The 18912-nt window shown below is 51.6% G+C and overlaps 3 protein-coding genes across 6 annotated transcripts in view; 2 read left to right on the forward strand and 1 right to left on the reverse strand.

The window, feature by feature from the left end:
* DNM3 (dynamin 3) overlaps positions 1 to 959 on the forward strand; it is a 553426-nt gene extending 552467 nt beyond the window's left edge. The window contains exon 22 of the mRNA XM_047705745.1: positions 802 to 959. Within this exon, the coding sequence (XP_047561701.1) occupies positions 802 to 838 (37 nt within the window). The 3' untranslated portion in view covers positions 839 to 959. The remainder of the gene's footprint in view (positions 1 to 801) is intronic.
* A 2938-nt stretch (positions 960 to 3897) lies between these two features.
* C15H1orf105 (chromosome 15 C1orf105 homolog) overlaps positions 3898 to 18912 on the forward strand; it is a 37117-nt gene continuing 22102 nt past the window's right edge. The window contains exons 1-2 of the mRNA XM_047705754.1: positions 3898 to 4509; positions 17516 to 17601. Coding sequence (XP_047561710.1) covers positions 4489 to 4509; positions 17516 to 17601 — 107 coding nt within the window. The 5' untranslated portion in view covers positions 3898 to 4488. The remainder of the gene's footprint in view (positions 4510 to 17515; positions 17602 to 18912) is intronic.
* PIGC (phosphatidylinositol glycan anchor biosynthesis class C) lies at positions 14052 to 16727 on the reverse strand. 4 transcript variants are annotated; one of them, XM_047705750.1, is made up of 2 exons: positions 16476 to 16727; positions 14052 to 15460 (listed from the first exon to the last, which is right to left on the reverse strand). In XM_047705750.1, exons 1-2 carry the CDS (start codon positions 16604 to 16606, stop codon positions 14341 to 14343), a joined length of 1251 nt encoding a protein of 416 aa, XP_047561706.1. In that variant the 5' UTR covers positions 16607 to 16727; the 3' UTR covers positions 14052 to 14340. The 4 variants fall into 4 exon arrangements, with proteins under 4 accessions (XP_047561706.1, XP_047561707.1, XP_047561708.1 ...); XM_047705751.1 differs by having other exon boundaries at positions 14052 to 15428; positions 16476 to 16643; XM_047705752.1 differs by having other exon boundaries at positions 16547 to 16631.

Below are 18912 nucleotides of genomic sequence, written 5' to 3' on the forward strand. Positions count from 1 at the left end.
GGCCGCGGTCAGAATGAAACACGGCTCCGCACCCTTATTCCACAAACGTCGCCCGACGCGACGCAAACCAGGCGAGGGGGACAGAGAAAGACCCAGCAACCTGGATCACCTGCGCGCGCACCCCGCGCGAATGAACCAGAACTGCGGCTGCAGGCGACCGGGACAGACCCCCAGGCTTCCGCGGGCCTGGACAGTTATCCTATCGGGAGAGTCATGGGGGGCAGTTTCTTACTGGCAAATCCTTTTCTCCAAGCTCAACTCCTGACACTTTCTGCGTGACTGTTCACGGGATCACACTGCTCACTGCTCTCCTGACACCGTCTAATTTCCCTCATCTTGAAAATTGCTTTTACCTGTCGTGACTTCTCTTCCCACTCCCTCTGCCTCTGGAGATGTAACATTTCCTGGAATCTGTGGAAGGAACCGAACGTCACAAAATCAGGGCTCCGAAACAAATAGTCAAGGTCATAAAGGTATTGGGCTCTGGTGCTATTTCTGAGTCTCCTGGATATGGTTGCGTGGATTTGTCATCCCGTGGTACAAAACAAGGTTCTGGAGCGGGCTCACGTGGCTCCCACCGAGCACACGGCCTGTCGCCAGGAAGAGTCCTGGGAAATGCCTGCTTTGCCATGTGGCTCTCTCATTTCCCCTGCATGTCTGCATGTTTTCGTCTAATTTGAATTTGACCCTCATGAACTCATTTTGCATGCTTTTATTTGGATTTGTCTTATAATTTAAACATTGTTTTCTTCCTCTGCATCTGTGTTTTTCTGTTATTTTGTTTTCTTTTGTTTTCACTAGGCGACCCCCTCCTGCAGTTCCAGGACGGCCATCCTAACACCCATGACTCATCTCCTTTTAAGGTTTCCAACAACATGTCTATCCGTGGTATTTCAAAGCCTTTGGTTTGCACTACATGTCATATGTACATAAAAACTTTTATTTTTGATCCCTATCTATAATAAAAACAAAGTTTATTCTATATAAAAACGAAATGTGTTCTGTTTCTTTTTCTAAGGAAGACCCAAATTAAAATAGTTTTCAGCTAAAACCAGGTAAGTGGAAAAATACGTAATTTGATCTTACAAAGAGCTTAACTTGAAAAAAGGTAAGTTAAGATGATATTTGGTGAAGGATGATAATCTATCTTCAACTGAAATGTCCGCCCAAAGTATGGAAAGACAGAAGCATGTATTGGTGAGGACGTGGAGAAAAAAGAACCTTCTAGCACTGTTGGTGAGAATGGAAGCTGGTGTGGCCGCCGTGGAAAACAGTATGGAGGGCCCCAAAAAGTTAGACAGAATTACTGTATGATTCACTAATTCCACTACTGGGTATTTACCCAAAGAATACAAAAACACTAATTTGAAAAGATAAATGAACCCCACGTTTACTTAAGTGTCACTTATAGTAGCTAAATTATAGATGCGATGCAAGTGTCCACTGACAGACGATGTGGACATTGTCTGTCAGTGTATATATTTGGTGTATATATTTATACACAGTGGAATACTACTCAGCCATAAAAAAGAATGAGATCTTGCCATTTGTAGCAACACAGAAGGATCTAGAGGGTATAATGCCAAGTGAAAGACGTCAGAGAAAGACAAATACCATATGATTTCACTCATGTGGAATTTAAGAAACAAAACAAATGGACAAAGAAAAAAAAGACAAACTGAGCAACTAACTGTTAACTACACAGAACACACTGATGGTCACCAGAGGGGAGGTGGGTGCGGGGATGGGTGAACTAGGTGATGGGGACGGAGTGCGCTTGTTGTGACAAGCGCTGAGTAAGGTATGGAAAATGGGTTAAGCCTCTGCCTTCGGCTCAGGTCATGGTCTCGGGGTCCTGGGATTGAGCCCCCCGTTGGGCTCTCTGCTTGGCAGGGAGCCTGCTTCCCCCTCTCTCTCTGCCTGCCTCTGTGTCTACTTGTGATCTCTGTCAAATAAATAAAATTTAAAAAAAAAAAAGGTATAGAAACGTTGAATCACCATATTGTACTTCTCAAACTAATGCTGTATGCTAATTACACTGGAATTTTTTTTAAAAAGTGAGAAAAGATGAAGCAAAAATTCTGGATATTGAGAAAAGACAGAGAAGACAGAGTAATTTCAGCCAGCCCCCAAGGATCTCATTAATAACTGTTATTGCACCAAAACATTTATTCCTATTTTTATTACTTTTAAAACACTCCTTGGGGACGCCTGGGTGGCTCAGTTGGTTAAGCAGCTGCCTTTGGCTCAGGTCATGATCCCGGCGTCCTGGGATCGAGTCCCGCATCGGGCTCCTTGCTTGGTGGGGAGCCTGCTTCTCCCTCTGCCTCTGTCTGCCTGTGCTCACTCTCGCTTCTCTCTCTATGACAAATAAATAAAATCTTTAAAAAAAAAAACAAAACACTCCTTGTAAGAGATAAATTATGTTAAGATAATGGGAGATATTATAGGTTTGGAACACATAAACCTCACACATTCTATTCAGCAAATTCAGGGGAAAATACATCACTCAGAATACTAGTGCAAGGAAATGTTACCACCTTGAGAAGAAAGGTTCCTTGATGTGCCAGTAAGTCACTGGAAGAATGGAATCTGTGAGAGTCTAGAGGAACAGAGAATTTTTTTTAATACTTAATCCTCAAATGGTAACTCTGATACTGAAATTTTAAGCTACCAGTGAAAGAAACCCAAATACTTATCCAAATAAAATGTTTCTTATTAAGGGAGTACATCTGCCAAATTTGCAATCTCAGATTTTAAAAAAAAGATTTGAGATTTAGTCCAGAATTCTCAAAGGTTTACATGACCTAAAGTACAATTTAAAATGATCTCGTATCGGGTGAGCTCCCTTCTCTGTATGGCTCGCTTTACGAAGACAGAAAACTGCAGAAGAGGAAAGCTAAGAAATTGTCCGGAATGGGGGTGCCGTGGGCCTCCTCTCCGGCCTAGGCAAGTCCTCACAAAGAAAGGCAAAGCGGCAGAGGTGGGCAGACCCTCCAGTGAAGAAATGAAGGCCCCTCACTCACAATGCTCTCACTCCGGGCCACAAAAATCTTTTGTAAGGACAACCTTCTGCACCCCAAATGCCAAACCAGTTTCCTTCTCTGGCTAAAATGTTCGTATAGCACAAGACATCCATTTTTACTTGTATCTCAGGTCCGGTGGCTGTTAGAACCACTGGTCATGAAGGAAACCCAAAGGCACCAGCGCAGGGGATCACCTGAGGCTCCCGTACTCCTGGGGCAGCTGGGCTGATGCAACGTAAGGCACGGCATGAGGTACCCGTCCTTCCCTCACCTCCCACTCTGACAGGACGTATCCCCATCTGATGGCATCGCCATCCCAGCGGAGACGTCCTTCCCTCACCTCCCACTCTGACAGGACGTGTCCCCATCTGATGGCATCGCCATCCTAGCACAGACAAGGTTCCCGGATCACTTCACTCACCTCCCCAGACAAAATTGTCCACTGGAAGGTTTTCACCAACTCATCTTTTCTAGGTGTTCGGTTCTTTTCCACTTTGTCTTAAACATGACCTTATTTTCATACAGTGTCACACAGTTGAGATGTTTAAAGCTTAAACTGACCTGATGAACAATGAGAAAAGAAAGCCCCAACTGCCCAAGAATGAAATGATTCCTAGCAACCTTTCGCGGCTCCACAAAAGCGCCGGCCCCTCCTCACACTGAGGAGGCAACGAAGAAGGGATGAGCTGGGCTGGGGGCCGAGGGAGAAGCTGCCCGGCGCATCACTAAACTATGCCATGGTTGGTTCATATTTATTTCCCATCAAGCGTGTTTCCGTGTTTCATTACGGACTCTCCCCCAACTCTCCCCGCCCCCACCTCTGCCCTCAGTATTTGCGAGGCTGGACAAGAGCACCATTCTTCAGAGTTGACCAGACCGGATCATCATGAGGAACCATTATGCCTTTGGCAAACATGCTGTTTCTTACATCTTCTCATCCCATTATCTGTGCACCAAGCACCATGTCCTACTATGTGGTCTGGGAGCACCCAGAGAAGGAACAGGGCAGAAGCAGCTTCCAGAACAGCAGTATGCAATTACTGCACAGTGCTGTGACAAGAGAAAATCTGAGTCCTTTCCCCAGAGAGAACCGTTACTGAGTTCAGTGCTGAAGAAGCCACTTAAGTTCTAGAACCCAAATTATCCACCTGACCCAAGGCACGCGGACCTTCCGGAACACCGTGATTCTGACCTCTGCCAATGAAAGGAACGACAGAACTCATTTCAGCCAATCAGAAACCAGATGTATTATTTCTATGGAATAGCCTAATACCAGACTCTAAGTCACAAAGTGCTGGCTGAGGAAAAGACCGTGGAATTGAAGCTGGAGTAGCCCGTGAACTGTGCCTTGGCTTCCAACAGAAGGCGGCTGAATCAGAGGGCACTCTGCAGCACGCCGCCCCGGGAAGCAGCGAGGGCAGTTCCCCAGTCTCCAGCTGGAGAAATCCAGGGCAAGCAAGAGATGCAGAAAAGAGAACTAAAGGTAGGAAAAAGTAGAGAAAACTTCCAGCCCTTCCCTTAGGGAGCTTCGCTGGTAAACGAACAGGGACCGCTCGTATTCCACGGACAGGAATTACAGCAAACGGCCTGGAAGCCGAGAGCCGAAAGGTCAGGGGAGAACCTGTGCTCTTCCTTTACCGTCACGGACATGTCCGGTCGGCTTGGCGCAGGACACCCTTCGATCCTCTGGATCCCAGAGTTTGAAAATTATTATAGTATCTGTTTCATGGCTCAGCATTAAGTATGACTTTTTTTAAAAGATTTTATTTATTTATTTGACAGAGACACAGCGAGAGAGGGAACACAATCAGGGGACTGGGAAGGGGAGAAGCAGGCTTCCTGCGGATCAGGGAGCCCGATGCAGGGCTCAGACCTGAGCTGACAGCAGATGCTTAACGACTGAGCCACCCAGACGCTCCTGATTTTTTTTTTTTTTTTTAAACCTCCAATGCGGGCACCTGAGTGGCCCAGTTGGTTAGGCCACTGCCTTCGGGTCAGGTCATGATCCTGGAGTCACAGGATCGAGTCCCGCATCGGGCTCCCAGCTCCGAGAGGAGTCTGCTTCTCCCTCTGACCGTCTCCCCTCATGCTTTCTCTCCCTCCCTCTCTGACAAATAAATAGAATCTTAAAAACAAAACAAAACAAAAACAAAAACCCGAACCTCACCTAAAGGAAGACTGCTGAAAACGAAAAATAATTTCCGCAGTCCTTCCTAACCACAGAGTCTGTCAGCATAAATCAGACGGAGCTTGTGCCCCTGCACCACTCTGTGTCCCTGTGGACAGGATGCCCCAGCTGCCTCCACCACCACAACACACACCCGTGTTTGTTTGCTTCTGCTCCTCTTGAATCTGATTAGACCGAAGGCTGTGGGACGCACCGACACTAATCTGTGACTCCACTAAGGCTTTTACCCAAATCGAATCTCACAGTATTTTACATCAGGTCCTGATTTTCAGGCCCAGGTCACATCTTCAGCGGACCTCCTGCACGGGGGCCACGGACAGGCAGAGAGGAAACCAAGCCTCGGCAAACTCCCCGGGTGTCAGGGAGACCGAAGGATTCCCAGGACAGGAATGGAGACGACAAGGACGCGGGCTCCAGCTCTCAGAACAGCTGCTGGCAAAGATGTCTCTGAAGCTTCATCTCACGCTCTGGAAGGCCCAGGGTTCGCGGCTCTTCTGGGCTGGAGCTTTTGCTCCCACTTCTCGTCTCCGAGGGAACAGCTCAGACGGCGGCAGAGAGCAAGTCAGAGCCAAGGAGACCGCTCCTTCTGCCTGTTGCCGTTCTCGTTTTTGTTTTTAGACAAAAACGCGGCTTGCACACACAAAAGCTGCCCAGGGCCTGAGCATCTGTTTATTCTGCAATTTTAAAAGAGCAGGAGGCCCACAGCGTTCTCACTGAGCAGCGTCCAAGTGTTACTCGGGCTCCGCACAGGCCACAGGGCCGGCCCGGAGCGGCCAGCAGGGAGCCAGCCGGGCTTGGGAAAGCCGGGGCAGCCGGCGAGCCAGCTTTTTACCGGGGCCCGGAGGGACCGTCGCTTCCCTCCACCTCTGCACCGGCAGAACCAATCTGTCCCACTGTCCCAGCAACACACGCTCAAAGGACTGCAGGGCTAGTCTGTGCAGGGCACACGACCTACAGCTGATCCGGAGGGTCATCGGCATCCGGGTGCCAGTTGGTGCCAGATCGTGGCAGAAAAGGCCATTCGCCTTTCTAAGCCCCTTCCTCTGGCCCTTGGGCCCCTGCGTTACCCGAGGGGTGAGGGGTGTGAGGCGGCACCAACCCTCCAATGTTGCCAGGCCCCCAGCACTGAGCAAACGCTGGGCAGCCGGGAAGCAGAAGCTTCCTAACCCCCTCATCTCGGGGATCCCCCGTTACTCACAGTAACTCACATCTGGGAAGAGAATGTGCTGTTTGGGTTGGGTTAGTGGTTGCTATTGTTTCCCTAGTAAACAGACACACACTCATCATACCTGTGAGCTGAGAAAGAAAGAAAACAAAACAGCCCAGAGCATTAGCGTGGTCTAAGCTAGCTTGCCCCAGCGGGTCTCCCCAGCTGTCCAGAGCCGTCCCCTGCTCAGGGGAGAGCGCCTCCTCGGGACCAACTGTCCACAGGACCTTGGCCAAACTTTGGCTCTCATCATAGCTTCGGTCCCTTTACCCAGAATCAAACCTTCTAGAAGACTACAAGTGGCGCGATGGAAGACGGCACAGTTCTCAGGAAGTTTGTGTCATTATCCCCGAAAGGCTCTTGCTACAATGTGCATACTCCAAGGATTAGTACCCTAGAATTAGTACATTAACCCATTAGCAAGCAACAGCAGCACGTTCGGAGGACAAAGCCTGCACACTCAGACCGCACCTCCCCCCGCCCACCCACACTTGCATTCTCTCCCTGCCGGCTGCCTCGAACCCACCGGGATTTTGTGATGAGCCCTTGTCCCCAGCCTATGTCGGTCTTCCAAGTTCCCCTAGACCGCGAGGTCCCCTGCACGCGCTTCACGCGGTTCTGGACAAGCCCATCCTGGGCTGCTCTCCCGCCCTCCCGTACCCCGGGCCTCTGTAATCTCCTTCCCACAATCACCAGAACCCCCAGTACCTTCCACCTGTTGTCCAGGTCTGTCCTTCACGTTTCCGCTCTAACCCTAACCCGAATCCCCTCTCGGGGCTCCGCTGCCCCTGCAGGCGTCTCCAGACAGCGGCAGCGTGTGCCCCACAGTCCTCGTCCTGCCACGCCTGCGGGGCTGGCGTTCCCCTCCTCGCTTCTGGCTTCTGCGTTCAGACCATTCTTCCTCCATCCGCCCTGAAACCCTTAGCTTTGGACCTCATGGCCTCAGACTATAGCACATTCTACCCCTCACTGTCCCTTCGAGCCACCAACCCCTAGTTCACGGTCCCTCGTTCCTTGATGATTTTACCTCCTGCTTCCCTGTCATTCTCCTCAGGACTATTCCTGTCTTAGTTCTTGGGGATTTCACAGAGATATAAATTGTCCTTCCAACACCCCAGCCCACCCATCCCACTTATTTTCTTGGACTTCATTTCTCCATTGTAGCCCTCACTCTGCCTCAGCTACTCACTCCCAAAGTGACAGTCCTGTCCCTACTCTCTGCTCTTCACTTCCTAACCCTCTAACCGCGGGGCCCTCCCACTCGCTGATCTGCTCCCTGCCCTGCAGCCCCGTCACGGTTCACTCTCCAAACCCACCTAAAATGCCAGCGTCTGTCATGACAATCACGCCCGTGCACACACACTCGTCTCCCGTACCTCCTCACCACCCTGAGGATATTCAACTCTCCATCTCCTCTGCTTTGCACCCATGTACACGTACGTGGTCTGGAACACACACACACACACACAACTAGTTCTGCTTTCAAGTCATGATTACCACGTTCAAGTGAGCCTTTAATTCTGCTAAGCAGTTCCACTAACCATCCCTTGTTCATTCGCTGCCCCGGTGCCCTATCTCCTGCCTTCTCGCTCCTCAGTCCCCCAGCACCTCCTCCCCATCATCACTCAGCTGATTCTCTGCCTCCCGCTCCCCAGGAAAATTGAAGCAATCAGAAAAGAACTTCCCCAAATCCCCATCACCTCATCTACCCACTTACCATCTACCCTCTCACTGGCATTTGCATCTACATATCTGCCTTCCACTTGTGAGAGTTACCACAGGTAACGGTCCTGTCCTCTGGCCAAAGCCAGGCCCTCCACTCGTGCACTAGACCCCCTCTCCTCTTACATGCCCAAGAATATTCCCACTGTCCTCTCATCGACTACTGCTTTCCACTGTTTCACTGCCCTCAGCATACAAGTGTGGTGTCGTCTCTCCCATCCCAGATTTCCGTCTGATCACAGCTGATCACCTCCTCTCCCTCGAGTCGTCTGTACTCGGGTCCCAGGACTCCAACTTCCAGATCGATTTGCTTGTTCTTCTCCCCGAACTTTTAATTTGGAGTTCTTGGTCCTCTTCTCAGTTCCTGTCAACCTCCTTAGTGACCTCATCCAGCCTCATAGCACTTATAGACCAACAATTCCCAAATGTGTATTTCCACCCCATACACTGCCTAAAATCCAAACTCGTCAAACTCTCTACTCAACATTTCAGCCCTTACATCTACATTTCATACCCTACATGCCTCCAACTGATTTTCTTCCCCAAATTTCCACCCGTGTCACCTTGACTCCCAGCTCAACTGATCACCTCTCTTTCTCTTTCAATTTCTCAGGCCAAAACCCTTAAGACTCATTTATGCTTCTTCTCGTTTTCATACCCCACATCTAATAAGTCAAAACGCCCTTAACTCAACTTTCAAATGATATCATGTGACTCGTTTCACCACTTCTGCTATTACTCTGTTCTGAGCACCATCATCCCTGCCTGGGCGACTCCAAGTGCTTCCTAACGCTGCTTTCTGCTCTGGTCTTGCCCCACAGCAAAACCAGAATGTGCCTTCCAAAATGTATGTCAAATCATGTCCCTCTTTTTCTCCAAGCCCCTCCAATGGCTCCCACCTCCAAGTAAAAGCCAGAGTCCTTTCACTAGCCCGCAGTGTCGTATATGATCTAGAACCCCACATCACCTCCTTGGCCTCGTCTTTGGTTCCCCTTGGTCATCCGCGTCAGCCCCTCCCTGCTCTTCCCCAAACATGCAGGCAGCCCGGGGTCTTCTGCCAACACGAGTACAGCAGCTCTTCCCTCTGCCTGGAATGTTCGTCCCCTGCGAATCTGAATGATCCACTCATCTTCAAGTCCTTGGTCAAATGTTACTTACGAGACCACCCCGACCCCTTATTTAACACCAATGATACTTTCCCCCTTTTCCCCCACAGCATGTTATCTTCTACTTGGGTTCATTGTCTCTCTTCCGGTAGAAGGTGAGCTCTACTAGACAGAGGACCTTTGTCCACTTTGCTCCTAGATCTCAAGCACATAGAACAGTATCTGTAACATAGTTAGTGCTCAGTATCTGCTGAATGAATACATTCCTGAGGCCAAACATCATAAAATGTGAATGGCAGAAAGTGAGTAGAGATCAACATGGGTGGACAAGAAATATTTTGCTAGATGTTGGGGGTAGGAATAAGGGAGAAAGGGGATAAGGGATTGGAGAAAGGATTAAAAGCAACTGCCTACCAGTCAGCCTTTGGCCCTGGATGCCATTCAGCTGTCAGAAAAGCAAAGTATCAGCCCAAACTGGCAATACAGCCTCGGGCACGTTCCTGGCTCACTGCAAGTCTCAGTCCCCTCAACTGTAAAATGAAAATAATACCTGTCTTACAAGACTGTTAGGAGAAGTATATAAAATAAGGCATATAAAGTGCCTAGCGCAGTGCCTGATACACACTGGGTGCTTGAAAATGTAGCCGCTGTCATTTATCAAATCCCAGCATGCTATTTATTTCCTGAATTTTGGGGGACCTCAAATGATGTAGTTATTTCTCAAGCCACAATTCATCAAGAATTCCAAGACTGTTAACTTTCATTACAAAAAGGAGTATCAATAAGTTCCACAGGATGGCACTGTGTCCCAGCCCCGTTTCCCCGCGTCCAGGGGGTTTGAAATAGTGTAAAATTGTGTGACTGGTGCCCTCTGCTGGCTCTTCTTTGCCTTGATCTCAAGCCTTTGGCTTAGATGTAGAATGGCTCCATGCCTCCTTGAACGCGCTCAGCATGGACTCTTAAATCCACAGTCAAAGCCAGCTGCCCACAGGCTCCCTCAAAAGTTTCCAGCCCTGCCATGGTACACAGGCGTAACCCGGACACCAAGTTGGTCACCGCACAGAACCAACGTGCTGCTCTCCTCAGATCCCCGCACAGCCTTCTAGCTACCTGCCCGTCCTCTCTGTGAGCCACATCATGGCCACAAAACAAGGCACGGCCGCTGCCCTATAGCTCTGCCTCTCCCTGATCCCTTCTGTCCCAACCACAATGGTGCCATTTCAGAGGGACAGGCAAAGTTACCTCCTCAATTCCCCCCTCTCTGCTCTCACTCGCGCACCACCCTCCATCCGACCGTACCTATCGACCACAAGGTTCAGAGGAAGCAGAGCTGGGAGACGGCTGCAGAGAAGGGAGGGCTAACAGTTTCCTATGCAAGCAAGCATTTGGTTTGGGACTTTAATTCTAAGGCTACTGCAATAGCTTCTCCTTTCCTTTCCCCTTTCCCTTCCCACACGCACCATAATATCCTCCAAAATCTAAGTCATTAATGTTCTGCTTGCACTCTTCCAAAGTAGCTTGAATTTAAGAGACTGGCTACATCACTGTGCTTTAGGGATGAGTAGCTTTCCCAAAGATTGTCACACCAGGTCATACCCATCATCATCCAGGCCTGTGTCCCTGTGCCAGCAGCAACCCCAAGCGGTGTGCCTAAGTGAGCCTCCTCATCCCTCGGGGAGCACCGCATATGGGCTTGGGACTTCTTAACATTTTTCTTATAAAATATTTATGGCTTATTTGTATTTTTTCCCCAAAATCTTTTTGGAATCCATTTCTGTCCTTGGTGTGGGGAACTTCTTGGAGCTACACGCAGAAAGGGCACAAAATTATACTTTCATTTGTCTGAAACACACCCTCCTCGAATTTCAAAGGGTGTCCTCTCCCACTCATGATTCGGTGAACAAACCAACATTCCCCTTGACCCTTGTCAGTGTTAGAGGTGATGACTGTATCTCTGTTGAGCCTTCCTTCCAGGCCATGGTGTCCAATTCTCTAATCTGTTTTCAAAGGGCATTCTTTCCCTTTGGTTATCATTTTGATTTTTTAATTCTCCTTCTGTGACCCATCTCTAATTCTTCTATAGCCTGGTTATGGGGCAACCAATTCTGTACAAAGAATTCCAAGTACAAAAGCACTAGATTGTTTAGATCTCAATACCCTTCTAGAATATGCCCAGAATGTGGAGCCAATGTCTTCCAGATACATGTGCAACACCTTAGCCTGAGTGTCCCATCTCAGGCACCTCAAACTTAATGTGTCCCATTCTTATTTTATCCTCGTCACCTCCAAATCTGTTCTCACTTCTTTTTCATGGAATAGTGAATAAAACAGAAATCTGCTTAAGAGGCCCCACTCATCCTCTAGTTCCTTCCATTTCCCAACACGAGTCTCCCAACATCTCGAAGAATCTCTGGCATCAGGCCCCTCATGTCCATGCCCACCATCGTCACCACCCTTCATCCAGACACTCTGCACCCTGCCACAGAGGTCCCCACGCTCAGCCTTGTAGTTCAGCCTCAAGACTATGGCCAGAATTTTATTTATGTATATATGCAAAACCATGTGTTCAGTAGGAATCTTATATCCCTTTTCAAAAACCCTTAATTTGCATTGACTATAGGACACGCTAATTCAAAGTACTCAGCACTTTCAGACCCCAAGCCCTCTCCCTACGGCCCGTCTATTCTGTGCTTCTGTCCCCTGACTGGATAAAATCAGGACCCTGAACACTTTGAACGTGCTGTTCACCCCGGTGGGAATATCCTTCTCGCCACATTTCTACCTGGACCGAGTTGGCTGTCCAACCCTACACCCTCACATCCAACCCTCAACTCCCCATCCCCCTGCCTCCTCCACACTGAACCACAACCGCCAAACTGAACAGGATCAGGCCTTGGGGGGCTCCACATACTATATACAGTGTGATGGAGAAGAGTTGAAAATGACAGCGCAGGCCCATTAATTCATCCCACTGAAACTACTCTTGAAAATGGTTCTAATCTGGAGAACTTTCTACTCATCAAACTTTGGTTCAAATTTGGAAAACTTTCTGCTCATCAACATGGATGTGGCTGCTACGTGAGTTCCATGAGGTTGATCATCAGAAACGCATTCAACTAAGGCAGATGTACTAGGATATAAAGAAATAAAGCACAATTTTCTACAATTCTTTACTACCGTCAACCATTAACACCTGCCCTGTTCCTAATGTGAGCCACACTTTAACTAGGAGCCAGTTCTGGGCCCTCTCAAGGCATGAAAAGGCCACACCCAAGACAGGCAGTAGATGGATGCCCCGGGCTCAAGTCACTTTCCAAGATCCGTCTTTCCCCATGAGCCAGTGCCTTGGGACTGTGAAAAAAATCTAACATGCCTTAGGGAAAACGACCCATCCTGACGAAACACTATACTCATCAGTCCAAGTTCAAATCGGAAAAAGAGTGATGTGAGGTGAGAGAACTAAAGACCCTAGTTCACAGCCCTGCTGAAGACAAGACTGAGAAATCCATGTTCAGAGAAGAAGAAAGCAGAACTCTTTTGGAAGATGACGACTCGGATGAAATTTCTGACTTGAAGCTAATCTCTGGTGAGATGGCTCAGGGACCTGCCCCCAGTGACTTAGTTCAGGAGATACCAGCTGCTCTGGGAGGTGCCTCATGCTTTCTGTACTTTATCCTCTTCAAGTCCTCCCACAGGTCAATTTGGTAACAGGAACCGCTGACGTGACTGTAGTGTGACGTGACTGCAGTGTGACGGGACTGTAGTGTGACGTGACTGCGGTGTGACGTGATTGCGGTGTGACGTGACTGTAGTGTTCCTGGAGCAGTCTGCCTAGATCTCAATTACCACAGTTCTAGAGGTAATACTTCCATTCCCACTTTACAGGTAAAAAACGAGACACAGAGCAGTTGCATAATTACCCCATGATCTAATCATCTCCTCCCTCCTACATAAGCTGGATTGCTCCCAAGGACATGCAGTAGGAACCCCAAATTCTTGTCACTCGAACCTCCCGTTCCAACTTTTCCTCCAGTCCCCATAACCCTAAGCCCCCGTGAAATACTTTCCTACCTTTGTGCGGCCCGAAGAACAGATGTGGCACAACGGTGGCCAGAGGCTGCATCCGAGCGTAGTTTCTGTCAGGATTTAAATTTGACAGAATTTACAAGTCAGATTCCACAAGAAAAATCCCATTTGCAGCTACTGAGATTTCATTTCGGAGTTTACTCAGAATTCTACGGATCTGCAGCCAGGCCTACATTCTGGACAGAAACCCTCAGCTGGAGCGGTGGCTCCCCTCGCTGGCCAGGGCACGCTCCGTCCTGGGCTCAGCTGCCATTCGCCGCACGAAGTCTACTGGCTTCTCCTGTTCATATTACTTACCTGGTTCCTAAAGGCCTTTGCCACCTTGCCCTAAAACCACCTTTTACCTCAATCCCAGTCTCACCTCCAAGACCAAACTCAAAGGCCACCTCCTCTAGTAAAGAGTTCCCAACTGCGTGATTATGTATCTGATTATGTATTACGTGATTATGATTACGTGACACCTCACACTCTCCCTTGCAGTTAGCCTGTCCACGCCTCCTTGAGGGCTGAGGAGAAGCCCGGAGTCAGGGTGAAGTGACAATTCTGTAATCTTAGCCAGTAACAGAGCACAGCATCCAGGATTCTCACATTTGAGTTCTACATAAATAAAGGTAGAAGTGACTTTCCACATAAACCCACATATTTTCGTTTTCTCTTCACTCTCCACGCCCCTTCCGTCAGCCTCCAGCTGAGAGAAAAATCGTGAGACAACTTAATGGGTGTGTGTTTTTTTTTTAATAAATAGAAACCACATGACTTCATTTGTTACAGTGAGTGAGAGGCAAGAATTCAAGAGGGCCCCAGGAAGCTTCTTCATCCACAAAATAACAGAAAGGACAAGCACCTTCACCACCCACGCCTTTGGTTACACGTTTTTCTTTTGATTTCCGCTCCCCGACCCACATCAGTACATTGCTTCCAGAATGGGACTCTGCCTTCAAATCCTACACTAGTTGGGAGGCCAGTCTAGCAGCCTGCCCTCCTAACAGAATGGGAGTCTCTAACTTAGCTGAGAAACCGGGACAAGTCTTCTTTGATTTCAGCCTCATCCCAAGGCCCATGAATGTTCTCTTTAAAAAGCTGCAGGCGAATGAGGTAGAAAGGGCAGAGACAAGATATGGAAACCAGCAGAAGGGCGAAGAGGATGGCTCCCACAGCACTGATGGACAGGAGGCCTCCCAAGGCTGAAAATGCAAAAAGCAGCGTCACTCCCACGTAGCTGCGGGGAGTACACGCCTTCAGTTTCTTCTGTAACATGGGCCACAGGGCAAAGATCTGGATGGCAAACGTCACCATGATGAAGGCATGCAGGGACCGGGGCAGGCGTGACGCGAGGCAGACGGAAGCGAAGATGGCCATGTTCAAGGACAGCGTGCTGGATACGATGGCGGCATTGGCACCATAGTCGAAGAAAATGAGGTGGCCTAAGAGCATAAAGACCGACATGGCATAGATGGTGTCGGTGCTGACAGACTCCGTCAGGGTCTTCAGCACTGGCGAGAAACCGTATGTGAAAGTAATGAAAACGAGGGCACTCTTCAGGTCAGCCCACCGTGTCCTCCCGCTCTTCTTCCGTCCTTCTCCTCCGTCTATGAGATCGAACAAAACGTAGCCAATCAGTGAAGAAGCCAGCCCAGTCCCAAAAAGCCACTGGGGGGCCAGAAGACCCTCATCCAAATACCACCAGATAACGACGAAAACGCAGACACTACACAGCTGCTGGACCACCACGCTGGACTCGAATACCACAGCCCAATACTGGTATTTCCGGGCGTAGATGTTCTTCCGGAGCTCCTCCAGGAAACGCCGGTCCACGTAGTTATCAGGAAAGGGCTGGCGCTCATACAGGACCTTCTGCCACTTGGCCTCCTTGGCGTTCGTTACAGGCTGGGCGCACATGATCCTCTCCCTCAGACACAGGCCGGTGCAACCTCTCTCGCACGAGTCCAGGTGGCTCTTGTTCTCTACGAAGTTTCGAAATAAGACCTTTCTGGAAATTCCATGCCGTGCTGTGGCTGATGTTGTTCCGAGTTTCAAAGGCAGCAACCCAGGCCAGGCCTCCAGTAGATGAGCTCGTTCTCTGAACCAAGTTCCTAGAAAAAGGAGGACTGTGAACCTATGAAAGCTGTGAAAGGTCAAGGGAAGGACGGAGTTAAAATCAAACCACCTCGGTGTATTAAAAGTTGGAACAAAACACATGTGGTGGCCACTTCATTATGGACACTGACATTTCGTCTGAGACTCGAAGTTATAATCCCAAGCACACAACAGCGGTCTGTTAGCTCTAACTTACCGAGCACCTTCTGGGCTCCCTCCACTCAATCCCCACCTCTCAGGTTAGCATTAGCTCCCCTGTAATTAGCAAAATGCCTCCTTATGAGTAAAAATGCACACACCTGAGGTTCAAACTGCTCAGGGAACCTCAGACCCAATCAACAGTGGTGAACAACGGAGCCAAATTCAAACCCAAGTCGGACCCCAAAGCCTCGGCCTCCCAACACGTCTGCCTCTAAACCAGTTACCTCGGGGTTCACATACCTCCGAGGCCTGCGGTGGGCTTCAGAGCACCCCAAACCCTCCCTGTCACTGTGTCCTTCAGCTGCAATTAATGCAAATTCCTAGGGACAGGATCCGGAGCTTCTATTTACTGAGCTCTCAAAGGCATCGATTACTACTTTAAAAAGAGGAAAGGCGGCAGCCTGAAGACAACAGTAAACCGCACAACACAGAAGGGCCGGGCTCAGGCTCACTGGCCGAGGGACTCGCAAACACCTGACTTTGCCCAGGGACCGGACTTACCGGCCTTCCGAGTCACACTCTGCTGCAAAGGGCTCTGGGCGCGAACACAACGGCCCCTGCTGCAGTGAAAACCGCGGGGTCAGAAGCACCAGGGTCGGCCAGCGCGTCCGGGAAGGAGACTCCTCCGGCCCGACCCCATGTCTCCACGGAGACCGCGACAAGTGCTGCTGCACCGGGAGACCCTCCCTGCAGCACGGACCCCAGCCCCGGGACCCCCCGGCCGCCGCCCGGGGCCGCGCAGCCGAAAAGCGCACGTCCGCGCCGCGGGGTCCGGCCGGCGTCCCCGGGCGCCCCACGCACGCTCCCGAGCCTGCCCCGCCCGCCGCCGCCCCCTCACTCACCAGCGTGGGGCCCGCGGGGGCCGGCAGAGGACAGAGCGGCCCGGAAACACCGGCTCCCGCCCCGGACCCACCCGCCCGCACTTGCCGGGGCTGCGCGGCTCGCGGAGGGCAGTTGCCGCCTCCTTCCCCATCCGGGGCGCCGAGGTCGCGGCGGCGGCCGAGCCGTTCCGGGTCCGCCACCACCTCCGCGGCGAGAGCGCCCCCGCGCGGCCGGCGGAGCTGCGAGCTCGCTGCTGCCCCCTCCCGGCGGCTCGGAGACCTCGCGGCTCCCCCGGGGCGGACGCCCCTTCAGAGCCGAGGACACAGCGCGCGCCCGACAGAAGGGCGGGCTGTGGCTCGGGCCGGGGGCCGGGCTGACCGGGACAGACCGTAAAACCTGCTCTCCTGCGCTCCCGCGCCCCGTCGGGCGCTCCGCTGGGGACTCCCGCGCGTCCGCGAACGCCCCGCGCGCTTCCCCCGGGAGTGCCCGCAGACGCCGCTGGGGGCTCCCGACTCCGCAGGGACCGGAAGAGCCGGAACTCGCGGCTGCCCCGGAGCGCGGCTGCGAGTGGCCAGAGCCCCCGCCGGAAAGCGCAGTAACCGAGACGAGCGCCCACTGCCTGGGCTGCCGGGCGCGGTTCTCTGCCCTCCGCTGCCTAGAAGGGGTGGTGGGGCTGCGGCAGGGAGTCCGAGGCCGCTGGGCGGTCGCTCGCGCTCAGCCGACTTCACGGGGGCCCGAGCGGGCGGGAGGGATGAAGCCGCCACGCGACGGACGCGGGGGACCCGAGACGCGGCGCGCGCCGAGGTCAGCGAAGCCGGTCGGCGAGCTCGCGGCGCCACTCGGCAGGTCCCCGCGCCGGGCTCCGTCTGCCCGTCCGCTGCGTGCGGGAGCGTGGTTCGCTCCGGGACGCTCGACGGGGCTCGGAGGGCTCAGATCACGGCAACGGTCCGGAGCGCGCCGCTGCCCCGTGGCTTGCGTGAGCCTCCTCGGGCCCTTGCTGCGACGGCCGGGCGCAGATGCCGTCCGCTCTGCAAAACGATCTCTTTCCATTTCTCTCCAGGTTTCTGTCCCCAAATTTGGCAAGATTCCTTGGCTTAGTGAGGCCAGCCTCGTGAACAAGCCGTTAGTGCTCAGCCTCCCCAAAAGGTAACAGCTCAGCCCCTGAGGGCAAAGGTTGCAAGAAGGACCGCCGGGAAGATGATTCCTGGGGGTCGGTTATCAAGGGGCAGACCCGGTCCGTTGAGAAACCCAAGAAGGGGGTTCGAAAACCGGAAGTGGCCTGGGTTTCTCCGACAAGAGTGGACACTCGGTATAGGCTTGGCGGGGGGTGCGACCTCCGCCAACCTTCCTCTCTGCGGCCATCGCTCAACAACACAGACATTTGCCCCTGGATGCGGCCTGTCCGACGCTTCTGCTGTCCTCCGCATCTTACTTTGTCTCCTCTAAGTTTAACCACCAAAGTCGAGAGAGTAGCCTCTGCCCCACATCCCTTTGAGGCAGTCTCCTCCCATCTCACCAGTCCTTCCACTTCCAAACAGCTACGGGACAGGATTCTCTGTTTCAAAACTGGCGGTGTTGGTGTGTTCGCAACATTTTAGCGCCGACACTAGCAATAACCGGGCTTCCTCACTCTTCCTCCACGTTCGGTCCCTGGCTGTGGTCATACTCGCTGCTCTGGGGAGGGGAAGTGGAAGGAAGGGGAATGTGAGGTAATGCGGGGGCAAATGGGAGAAACCAGAAGGGACTAAGGGGACACATGCCCTCCTGCCCACAGGCTTGCTCAGCCCCCGTGAGGGACACTCTCCCCACATCCCCTCTTCGACTGCATGGATGCGAATGGGCTGCCCCTTTTAAAAGCCACGTTCTCTGTAAGCAGCCAGGCCGCTGTGTGCATTTTCAGAGCCCTCTCAAGTGCTTCCTGCTCTTTCCTGCTACTTTTACTTAACTTTGTATCTAGCTAATAATAACTTCAAACTCTAGCTAATGTGAAATGGCCGGTGGTTTCTGTCTAACTAGGGTAAGAGCTCACTATCCCAGCTCAGCCCTGTTCCCATCAGATCTGCTCCTGCAGCCAGGAGGAAGGCACCACCGGGCATGGCTCTCCTGTTCCCGGATTGTACAGTTTTGGGGTCGGGCGTAGGGAGGGGGAACAGGACAGGGAACAGGACTGAAGAAGGCAGCCCCAGAACACAGCAGGGCAGCCCGAGAACACAGCCAGGTCCTGGAATTTCAGAAGGGACAGACTATGGACAGTCTGAAAGGAAGGGGTAGTTTTCCCTCTGGCCAGCTAACCTTGAGCTGGTCCTAAGGAGAAATTACCTCAGGGTCAGTGAAGCTCTGCTCATTTCTGAACGGACCTTGGGCAGGGATCTCAGCCCACGTGAAGAGAAACACACTTGTCTACCTCATAGACACTGCCGGACAGACGCCCGGGATGGTGCCTGGAGCTTTCAGGGA

This window comes from Lutra lutra, chromosome 15 (assembly GCF_902655055.1).
Source record: "Lutra lutra chromosome 15, mLutLut1.2, whole genome shotgun sequence".
NCBI classification, from domain to species: Eukaryota; Metazoa; Chordata; class Mammalia; order Carnivora; family Mustelidae; genus Lutra; species Lutra lutra.

Bases quoted from the DNA above. Each gene is read 5' to 3' on its own strand.
- PIGC (XM_047705750.1), bottom strand. From the start codon at position 16,606: ATGGGGAAGGAGGCGGCAACTGCCCTCCGCGAGCCGCGCAGCCCCGGC. The intron at 15,461-16,475 runs GTGAGTGAGGGG...GACCTTTCACAG, and splicing joins CCCCCGCGGGCCCCACGCTG to CTTTCATAGGTTCACAGTCC.